The 11,167-nt window shown below is 39.4% G+C and overlaps 1 protein-coding gene and 1 long non-coding RNA gene across 3 annotated transcripts; one reads left to right on the forward strand and one right to left on the reverse strand.

Annotated features, from left to right (window-relative positions):
• LOC129778342 (uncharacterized) lies at positions 1 to 594 on the forward strand. The gene is made up of 3 exons (XR_008743422.1): positions 1 to 155; positions 214 to 395; positions 459 to 594. It is a non-coding gene; the product is annotated as an uncharacterized LOC129778342 (long non-coding RNA).
• Positions 595 to 4,250: 3,656 nt separating this feature from the next.
• On the reverse strand, positions 4,251 to 5,555 carry LOC129776284 (uncharacterized). 2 transcript variants are annotated; one of them, XM_055781832.1, is made up of 3 exons: positions 5,262 to 5,555; positions 4,565 to 5,201; positions 4,251 to 4,460 (listed from the first exon to the last, which is right to left on the reverse strand). In XM_055781832.1, exons 1-2 carry the CDS (start codon positions 5,404 to 5,406, stop codon positions 4,597 to 4,599), a joined length of 750 nt encoding a protein of 249 aa, XP_055637807.1. In that variant the 5' UTR covers positions 5,407 to 5,555; the 3' UTR covers positions 4,251 to 4,460; positions 4,565 to 4,596. The 2 variants fall into 2 exon arrangements, with proteins under 2 accessions (XP_055637807.1, XP_055637808.1); XM_055781833.1 differs by having other exon boundaries at positions 4,251 to 4,480.
• Between the last annotated feature and the right edge of the window lie 5,612 nt (positions 5,556 to 11,167).

Genomic DNA, 11,167 nt, shown 5'->3' on the forward strand with positions numbered 1-11,167 from the left:
CCTCTCACGCTAATGGTCACGAGTTCAATACTCACTCCCGACATTCTTCCAAAAATGGAAGTAAAAGTGACGAACCAGCCAAATGAGTTGAAAGTCACTATAATACAGATAAAAAAAAAAATATTGGCGCATCTGTTTCTATGAACGAACGAGATGTAAGTATTTTGCTACTTTGGTTTAGTTTATATATAATATATATTCGTTTGACGTTAGGAAATGCCATCAATATGCAAGTTCTCTTGATATACCGTCCGGGAAGAGTGCTGAATTGGTCAAGGATGCGTATAATATTGGAGATTGAGCAAGAAGCACAGAATCCGCTGGATGTGTTTTTTCCAAGTTAACAGCAATTGTTGCTGTCTGTTGTTATCAGCGAGCCGAAATAAGTATGTTAGGTAAATATGTCACCTTTAGCTTGATGCCGTCGGTTATAATAATGATTCAACAAATACCAACAGATAGCCTAAGATTGGATAATTCTGGTCAGATTTCCCGGGAAACCGTTATCATCCCTGATTCTCGATTGTACCATGTGCGAAGGTGCGGTCTGCGAATATGTGACCCCTAGGAGAATTTTTCATATTCAGCGTTAGTGTATACATAAATCATTCTTTAGAAGAATTGTTGAAAATTTTTGTTTTCTTTATATAATTCTTTTCGGCTGTATTCTTATTTCAATGATTTTTTTATGTTTGTAAATATTGTTTGCTGGTTTGTGGTATTACTCCAACGAAAAATAAATATATACATCCATTTTTTAGAAATATTTAGAATTTAGAAAAAAAGCAGAACCCAAAAGAAATTCTGAAATCTATTGTACACACGAAGGAATATTAACACAACGGTACATTTTTTAAATAAAAATGGTATTGTTTGATATATGAGATTAAACACCTTCGAAAACAGTACATCCAGGAATGCCAGATAAGCAGATTTTTTTTCTGCTATAGTGTAAATTGTATTCAAATGTGCCCTTTTGATTCTATTGTAGTTTTAAGAAGCCGCGTATGCATTCAATTTGATTCGATGATTTGTGAAATTAAGTTTTTATTTATTTTTTCTTTGCCTGGTGTCAAGAAAAATCCCAAGTAATGTATTTTTTTTCAAACCAATTTTTCATAATTTGCTCTCCGTATGATTTTTTCGGCAGTTAAATAAATGGCATCTCTGCCAGCGATTAGGCAGTTTATGATGACGGATAAAAACTTAACAAATTCATCGCGTTCGAGTTGTCTCAATGTGCAGAGCTGAGTTGGCGATGCGATTGACATCGCCAACATAGATCGGGTTGCTGTTGCCTAATGTGTAGACGGCCTAAGAGATATGTTGGCATAAAAAGTACAGTATGTTACTTATAATGCGACATGCCGAGGCACCATTTAGTGTCGCATTGGAGGCAATTTTGACCAGTAATTGGACATTTGCGACAGGTGGCGACTTTCAAAGTTGGGCTATAATTTGGGCCCCGAACTCAATGTTAACAAAAATGTACAATTAGAGGTAAAATATCTAATTAAACGTGTTGCATCACAGGTCTGTCCAATTAGCTAAATGTCGAATTAGATGTAAATTACTGTACAACCAAAATCAAAACAAAAGCCGTGACAGAAACCCAGACAAAAACCAAACGAGCCGTCCGTCTCCGTCAATTATTCTTTTCTACACTGAGAGGAAAATTTAGTAAATATGACGAATTTTTTGGTACATGCTACCAATTCTCTAGTCATTTTCTACCCTACTAATCATTGGTACATGTTACGAAAGAAAAATGGTAGGAAAAATGTCAAACAAACTGCGATTTGTTGGTCCAACATTGGTTGAATATCAGTGAAAATGTTGCTTCTCATTTGTGATGAATACCTATCAGGGATTATGAAAATATTTTTTAATAATTATTTTTAATTCAAAAAATGTATTTGATTACATTTAACTCCACATACTTAGAATACATTATACTAATAACATATAACTTATTCTATAAACAGTATCAATTATTCTACAATATAAAAATTATCATTGTGAATAATAATAACAGTACTTAATAACATCAATTATTCTATGAGCAGCGTACAAGGGGAAAATTACTATCGCAGCCTCAACCACATCAATTTCATATGCATTTCCAAAGTCTCGAGTACTCGAAAAAGTTTCCGTTCCTCTTCCTGCTGCATCGCTCTGATTTGCATTATTTAGGGACGGAGATAGCTGATTAACAAAGTGTCGGTAGCACAGCGTTTCATCCGTATTTTTTTCTCTCGTGTCACCATGAACAAAGGAAAAACATATGTTAATAATATTTAATATGTATACATGTAATGAAACATAACATCAACAAAATGCTCACCTCCGAATATCTATCTTCGTCTCCAAAAGAGAAATGGCAATTGCAAAGTGCGCGCTTCACAGCTGTTAGGTATGACAAAACAAACAAGGTTACTAATGGTATGAAGTAACATATACGAATCCTTGGTAAGAACGTTCATTGCGTCTGACACCACTTTTACGCGATTTTGGTAATATTTACAAAAAATATGTATATTTTACCAATGTTTTGGCTACTAAAGATTTGGTAGCTGCTTTTACTAAACTATTTCTCCAGTGTACAAATCCTGCCGGTCGTTTTCGTTGAACGTATGCTGACGGGTCGTTACGTTGCCGGTGTATGTGAATGTGTTCATAATAATTGCATGGTAGAATAGCTGACGTAACGTGACGTTGTATGTGAATCGCACTTAAATGTACAGTGTCGACGTCTAATGGCGATATTAATGCTTGGGAGGTAAATTATTCTCTATCAGATCAGCAGGGCCAAGTGCAGTGTAAAAATATAAAAGTTTGAATGAATGTTTTCACTTCATATTGTTTTATTACTTAAAACATGTAGTTCTGACACTTACTTAACCATTTGTCGATGAATTTCCTGGTTTTTCCACAAATAATTACTATTATAATATAAAATCATCATTAGCCACAGTTTTCGTTCAATATGTTTCTGTGATATCGAAAAAAACCTCTTATTTCATCACATGAAATAAATATTCGATACGTTAAAGTAAATTTTCATTCATAATTTTGATTTTGAAAGCAGGTTTATTCCACCTGAATATCCATCATTATTTTCGCCTCCCAATGAAAGCACACGTAGCTTAATGCCGTCTGCTCGAATATACTTTCAAAATCAGAATCCGAATTGGATTACGATTCCAATAATACAAAAGCAAAAGCAGCAGGTTTTTCATCTTCATAGTTTTTATTTTTAGATTTTCCAAAATATACTCGGAACTTGACAGTTCGGTATAGTTGTATTGGTGAACCCGAGTGCCAACCCGTGAAACATCTCAGTGCGAAACTAACAGCTTTCGGGGCGAACCAGTGCGACACTGAGGTTGAAACTGAACAAAAACGAATTCGCTATATGCCACTTCCTATCTCTAAGGCGGCTCGCACACCGCAGCAATAAGCAACTAGCAAACTGCAATACGCAATATACAACAGGCAACATATTTTGTTGTTCTTCGCATACCAGAGCAATAAAAACCCCTGACATTATGCAAACAATCGGCTAATGTACGAAACTTGTCAAAATATGGGCGATAAGTTGCTCTTCAACCGACACGCTTTGTTGCTAGCGACATGTGTTGCTCTGTAAAGGCGACAGCAATATCGTATTGCGTCGGTGTGCGAGATCAACAAAAATTAAATGGAATAATCCATTGGCGATAATATTGCGTATTGCATGTTAACAGTTGCTAGTTGCTTATTGCTCCGGTGTGCGAGCCGCCTAAGGCGGCTCGCACACCGAAGCAATAAGCAACTAGCAATTAGTAACATGCAATAGGCAATATTATCGCCAATGGGTTTTTCCATTACATTTTTGTTGATTTCGCACACCGACGCAATACGATATCGCTGTCGCCTTTGTAGAGCAACATATATCGCTAGAAACACGACGTGCCGTGTCGCTAGCAACATATAGCCCATAATTTGGATAGTTTCGTTTATCAAGTGTCAGGCGTTTTTATTGCTTTGGTATGCGAAATACAATAAAATATGTTGCCTGTTGCATATAACGTATTGCTGTTTGCTAGTTGCTTATTTCTCCGGTGTGCGAGCCGCCTAATATACAGTAAGTAACGCAACCTCAACCCGATGGATGTTGATTCCCGATTCCCGTCTTTCGGCCACCCTGGAAAAATAAATTTTGGGCTGGACGGAGTTTGCCGGGTCAGCTAGTCAATAATAAAACACGGTTTCGACGACGTGAGTTCTATCAAGAAATAAATGTAGTTTTAATTAGCAGCATTAGGCATGTTTAGCTTATTTCAGATAAACTTATGTGTCTAATTTTGTTGTTCCTGCTTGTCCCTTTATTCCGCAGTGTACAGGATGGTTCTGCTTGTATTGTTCCTTCCAAAGTGGGATCATTCGTCGACGAGTTTGGGTAAAACAAATTAGGGCGTCTTGAACGAAACAATAAATGCTGATTTACCATGACCAATAAATTATTCACAATTCATTCAAATGAGTTAGTCGCTAAATGATAGATGACAGATAGATGACTCACCGTTTGTCCTCCAATGCCAGGGCAAACATTCTCTAAGACGACTCCAACCTTTCGTAGCCCAGTACATATCCCAACTCTATGCCCAGCACCAAACGGCTCCACACCAGATGGGACAGCACGAAGAAAAACACAAAGAATGCTACGTCTTTAAGCACTTTGTTGATTGTCTGGGTGAACTTGACGATCATCTGCGAGTACTTCTTGGATATGCCTCCCAGGAGGAACACCACGTCCAGGAAGGAAGCTTTCGGTTCATATGTTTTCAACAGAAAAACCTCAATAACCTCCCATCCCAGCAGCAAAATGAAAACATTTCCCCCGATCAGATGCTGCTGATCGTTGGCGAATAAGAGATATACTATGATTGCTGTCACGGCTATATGAATTTTTGTACGGATGAATTTGGCTGCTCTAGTTTCCGGCACAGGTGCTTCTTCGTGTCGCTGTCCTTCTCCTCCCGGCAGTCGTCCGTTCGATTGTGCCTGACTCAGTGTGTTGAGAAGTGAAAATATATCACCATTCGGTGTTGTGAAGTTCGCATGATCAACAGGGCTCATCTGTGGAAGCTGCTGATATACATCACGCTCGTCCTCCGGATCCGGATATATAATATCTGGAGGTGGCACCGAAGTTTGTTCTGTTGAATCAAAAAAGGAATGTTAAATTTCAGGTAATGGAATGCGACATCAGGACATACCTGCGGGTGGTTCATTGAGTTCTCTTCCGGCAATTTTGCTTAGACGATTGTTCGAGTTTTCTAGAATACGTTTTCTCCTAGCTTCACGACGAGCGGCCTGCGCTTCGAGCGACAAAGCACTTTGCGATGGCGTATTATCACTCATTACGTTCTAATTAAATTTATTCTGTAGGTCGTGAATAAATTTTCTTTGGTTTCGAATTGTAATGATTATTTTTGTTGTCGGTTTCTTCGATTAATCGAATCGTGGTACACACTGACAGATGAATTGCTGAAACAAGGGGTGCACAAATGATGTGTATCAGCGACACATCCAGTAATTGAAGCACTGAAGATTCATTTATAGCGAATTCGGCGAATTCGTTTTTGAAACTAAGTTCAAGATGTATAGAAGTATTACTACTAGGTGGGCCAATCTGCTAAAACCGCTCTGCAGCCATCTTGAAAGTTTACTGTGTTCTGTTTATAAACAAAACACAATACGTTGATTATAAACAAGTTGCAATGCGATGCGGCCATTTGCATTACAGCCATTTCTTCGGTGGAAGCAAGCACGATCTCGTTGATTTTTATTTTGTTCTGTCGAGTTTATTCGCGCGGAGAAAGCAAACATGGACGGTCAGAGAAGCGGATTTTGTAGGAAGTAGAAATATAATTGTGATTGAAGTGAGTATATAATGGCAATTTCCGATATTGTTTCTAATGTTTACTTTTGTTTGCTCCCCAGTCATTTTCACATTCTTCGTTTGTATCCGGTTTCATGAAGAGTGTAGGTTTTATTTAGTGCTAGAACTTATAGGAATATATATATATATATATATATATATATATATATATATATATATATATATATATATATATATATATATATATATATATATATATATATATATATATATATATATATATATATATATATATATATATATATATATATATATATATATATATATATATATATATATATATATATATATATATATATATATATATATATATAAGGAAACAATCACCCAATGAACGTTTTGAGGAAAGAGTGGCAAGTAAATACACTTATCAAATAGCAGATTCAATTGTAACGCTGACAATATTATTTATAGCGATCTGAAGCCGAATGATGACAACGTGAAATTGGAGGATGGAATCGACGGAAAACGTTTTGCGGCCACAGGACTACCTGCTACCGGAGATGGTTTTTGGAAGGATATTGACTGCGTGAATCAGCCATGAGGTTATAGGAGGAAATATTTCGTGATTTAGATGGAATATTTGTATGTCTTTTCTTCGGAGTTCCTTCCTGCTGTGTGCGCGGGAAGTGGGTGTCGTCGTTCGCACATCCATTGCTATTTGTCCCATGGATCTTGTTGCTGATGACTGCGGACGAAACTGAACATTGCAAAGGTTCGCCGACCAACAAGTAAAGGACAACCTGTCATGGCTATGTGCATATCTTGAGGTATGAAAAGTGTCGTGTTTGGGCATTCTGTGCTTCGAGTTTTGTGTCGGTTTTCGGTCGAGATGCAAGCGGAGAGAATTATTGCAGGATAAGTTTACTAATATATTGTTAGGTGCAGCGCGGATGATAGTGACGGAAAAATAAATATACCATAAAAAAGTGACTAAAATGATTTGTTTATTTAAGTATATTTATGCTACATTTTTTTTAATTCAAGCAGCAACGAAACTACTTAGCTCATTGATAATTAACACATCGTTATAATTGAGCTGGTGTTTAGATGAAAAAATCTAACATACTATAGTCAGTTGCCTCTAATCATTAATAGTGTCGCATTAGATCAATTGTGATCTGTAATTGGAGTCCAATTATTTGTCCAAGTATTTGTGCCAAAAGTCCAAATTAACAGGTCTGTCCAATTAGCTAGATTTTTTTTTTTATCCAAAATATATATTTTATTAAGGCTCATATGGCGTCAGCCTAACGGGGCCGGGAGTTCAATATTTTGACAATGTTTGCTTAGACTATGTTAGTAATATGTAACCGATTACTCGCGGTTGACTCGAGGTTAGTATTACAAGTGTTCTTATAATTGGTATGTCGCAGTCTTCGATGCTCTGTACGTGTGCCCGACACGGGATACTTCCTATTGGGATGCAGCTGACCATTAATCAGCAACGCCCCCCTTGTCTGTACCTCATATCTAGCGTGGTGCGTCTTTCTCGATTCGAGGAATCCAGGATAGAATGGTCACTAGCCGGCGCAATCATCTGCTCGTGTAGAGTTGTCATGAGCGGTACAACCTTTGGCTCTTGTTGAATAATCAGTGGACTGCACAACCTTCGGCCCGTGTATCTGTAAAGAGTGCGTGTATGTATTGCCGCGACTAAGTAAAAGTTTATCGATCGGATAGGAGGGATATGAAACGGGGACACAACGAAGGAAACATCATTAAACGTTGACATCGGCGTTTCTGAGGAACAGGTATAGATGAAGCAGAAGATCAGGATCCCGGCTACCTAAGATATCCCGGACGGGGATATCCGATTGTCTGCCTTGTGCTCTCAGTGCTCTAGAGAGCTGAGAGCGAGCAGCATGGAACCGGATACACGACCAGACAACATGCTCGATGTCGTGGTAGCCATCGCCACAATCACAAAGATTGTTTGCTGCGAGCCCAATGCGATAGAGATGCACGTTTAGGTTGTAGTGATTGGACATAAGCCGAGATATCACGCGAATGATATCACGACCTACATTCAATCCCTTGAACCATGCACTCGTCGAGACCTTAGGGATAATCGTGTGTAACCAACGACCGAACTCATCACCACTTCACATGCGCTGCCAACTTACGAGCGTATACTGACGAGGAATGTGGAAAAATTCATTATAAGCAATTTGCCTTTCAAAAAGTGTGCCTTCTAAAGCGCCCACCTTAGCTAGCGAGTTCGCTTTCTCATTCCCCGGAATCGAGCAATGAGAGGGAACCCATGCCAAGGTAATCTTGAATAATTTTTCGACCAAAACACTCAATAGTTGTCTTATTCTTGTTAGGAAATAAGATGAGCGTTTATCAACTTTCATTGAGCGGATTGCCTCTATTGAGCTGAGACTGTCTGAAAAAATAAAATAGTGGTCGATGGGCAATGTTTCAATGATCCCTAATGCGTAATATATCGCACCCAGTTCAGCGACATACACGGAATAAGGATCTTTGAGTTTGAAAGAGGCACTGGAATTTTCATTGAAGATGCCGAAGCCAGTGGACCCGTTTATGAATGAACCGTCAGTAAAGAACATTTTATCAGATCTAACTTTCCCATATTCTGCCGAAAATATCGGCGGAATAGAATCGGAGCGTAGGTGATCTGGGATTCCATGGATTTTTTTGTCGCATGGACAGATAAAAAATGACAGAGGAATGGCAGAAGTATGGGAAGCAAACTTGGTTGGAGATGCCTGGTGAAGGGTGCACGTCGTGAGTAAGGTACTCATGGTATAAAGACATAAAACTTGACTGAGGAGTCAGTTGGAGTAGATTTTCGAAGTTATCAATTACCAATGGATTCATGATCTTGCAACGGATGAGAAATCTGTAGGATAATTCTGTGAACCGAAGAGTAAGCGGGGGTACTCCTGCCAAAACTTCGAGACTCATCGTATGTGTCGAATGCAAACACCCCATGGCTATACGCAAGCAACGATATTGTATCCTCTCCAGCTTGAGAATATGAATCCTGGCAGCTGATCGGAAGCAGAAACTGCCATATTCTAACACTGATAATATCGTTTTGTACAACTGAATGAGGTCTCCTGGATGGGCACCCCACCATGTTCCGGTAATTGTTTGGAGAAAATTGATTCTTTGCTGGCATTTCTGTTTCAAATACGCAATGTGTCTCCCCCAGGTACTCTTAGAATAAAAATATACACCCAGGTATTTGAAAAACATAGAGTGTTGGATCGTTTTGCCTATGGAAAAGTGGTATCGATCAATGCTGCTGCTAAGGAGGTAAAAGACGTGTACCAGAAACTTGTTGATGATCTGAAGACGGATATTAAGGAGAGTTTGATTGCAGAACTCAAGCAAGAGATCCAAGGTGGTTTCAATAAGCTGACCCCTGCTGTCTCGTCGCCTTTACCTCGTCATTTCAACTTTAATTTTGGTAATCGATCAACATCGAAAAGAGGTCGTGATGAAGACATATTGCCGTCACAAGAACAACCATCGAAAGTTTTCCGCGGTACCGGTCAGTCCGTAAACAATACGCTTTTGAGATTAGGATCGAGAGCTGATGACAAATTTTGGGTGTATCTCTCCAAAATATTCCCAGATGTCAAGCAAGCAGATGTCCAACAACTAGTTAAGGAGTGCTTATCGACGGATGATGTTATGATGTTATTGCTAAGCCGCTAGTTCCAAAGGGTCGGCCATTGTCAACTTTGACCTTCGTCTCTTTCAAGATAGGCGTCAGTCAAGATCTGAAAGCCAAAGCTATGGACCCTTCCACGTGGCCCAGAGAAATCGAGTTCAGGGAATTCCTAGAGTATGGTACAAATGTACAACATTTTTGGAAACCCCCGCATGTCATCGACACGGGAATATCAGCAACGAACCAATCACAGCAACTCCCCATCCAGGGAGGGAGTCAGTAAACCACATCCCCCAACCAAGTTCTTCAACGCCTGATCTTGAACAACGTTGTCATCCAATACCTTCATCTAACGCAAATAATGCACAGCTGACTGTCTACTATCAGAATGTTCGCGGATTAAGGACTAAGACCAATGACATGCTTCTATCACTTCTCGCCAGTGACTTTGATGCAGTGGTCCTTACAGAAACGTGGCTTCATTCTGGAATATCAAGTGCTGAATTATCAAGTAACTACGTAATGTGTCGCTGTGATCGTAATTTACTAAGCAGTCACTTGTCCCGTGGCGGTGGTGTCTTGATTGCAGTTGAAATTTGAGCTTAACTGTAGTTCGGTGCATCTAGTAGACTGTGAGAGTTTGGAGCAAACAGCCGTGCACATCATTCTACCCCGGTTCTCATTGTTCATCTGTAGCATCTTGGACGACCACCATAAGCCGCTGGCTTTAATTGTTAACTTTTGTTCCCGAATGGAAGATGACTCTTCTTCTCGCTCTGAGCTTGATTTTTCTCGCTGTGACTATCATACTGTAAATAACAAAATTGCTTCTCTGGATTGTGATCGCATACTTGACCATACATCAATTGACAATGCCGTATCTACATTCTATGAACAATTGAACGAAATTATTAGAGAAACAGTTCCGTTGAAGGCCCAGCGTTCTAGGAATTTCAAACCGGACAAAATCGTTTATCAATCCAGCAACTCCGACTCACCACTTTCTTCTGCCAATCTCTTTGCCGACTTTTTCCAAAACATGTATGAAAGCAATTCTTCTCAATCAACCCGCCAGTATATTGACAGTCTGCCATCTTACAATCTCCGTTTCCCAGTACTTGCGTTTGATGAAGATGTGGTGCATAAAGCACTCAGTTCAATAGATGCAACAAAAGGACCCGGTCCGGATCTTATTCCCCCGGTTTTCATCAAGAACTGTGCAGCGATGCTCGCCAGACCAGTTTCTATGGTTTACAACCAAACTCTGCGCGAGGGTATTTTTCCCGAGGCTTGGAAGCTTGCATCGATAACTCCAGTCCACAAGAAAGGCAGCTTTCACGATGTCGAAAACTATCGCCCGATATCGATTTTAAACTGCCTAGCAAAAGTGCTCGAGAGTCTAGTTCATGGTGCACTATGTCCGATTGTACAGCCTGTGATTTCAGAGTTCCAACACGGCTTCGTTAAAAAACGCGCAACCACCACGAACCTTATGGCATACACTCACATGCTAATCAACAAAATCGAGAAGCGGCAACAAGTAGATGCTATTTACGTCGATTTCTCCAAAGCTT

The sequence above is a fragment of the Toxorhynchites rutilus genome, chromosome 3, assembly GCF_029784135.1.
Source record: "Toxorhynchites rutilus septentrionalis strain SRP chromosome 3, ASM2978413v1, whole genome shotgun sequence".
Taxonomy (NCBI): domain Eukaryota; kingdom Metazoa; phylum Arthropoda; class Insecta; order Diptera; family Culicidae; genus Toxorhynchites; species Toxorhynchites rutilus.

Excerpts from the sequence above, each read along its gene's own strand:
- LOC129776284 (XM_055781832.1), bottom strand. The coding sequence starts at position 5,406 with ATGAGTGATAATACGCCATCGCAAAGTGCTTTGTCGCTCGAAGCGCAG. Across the intron at positions 5,202-5,261 it reads ACTCAATGAACCACCCGCAG|AACAAACTTCGGTGCCACCT; the intron begins GTATGTCCTGAT and ends TTGATTCAACAG.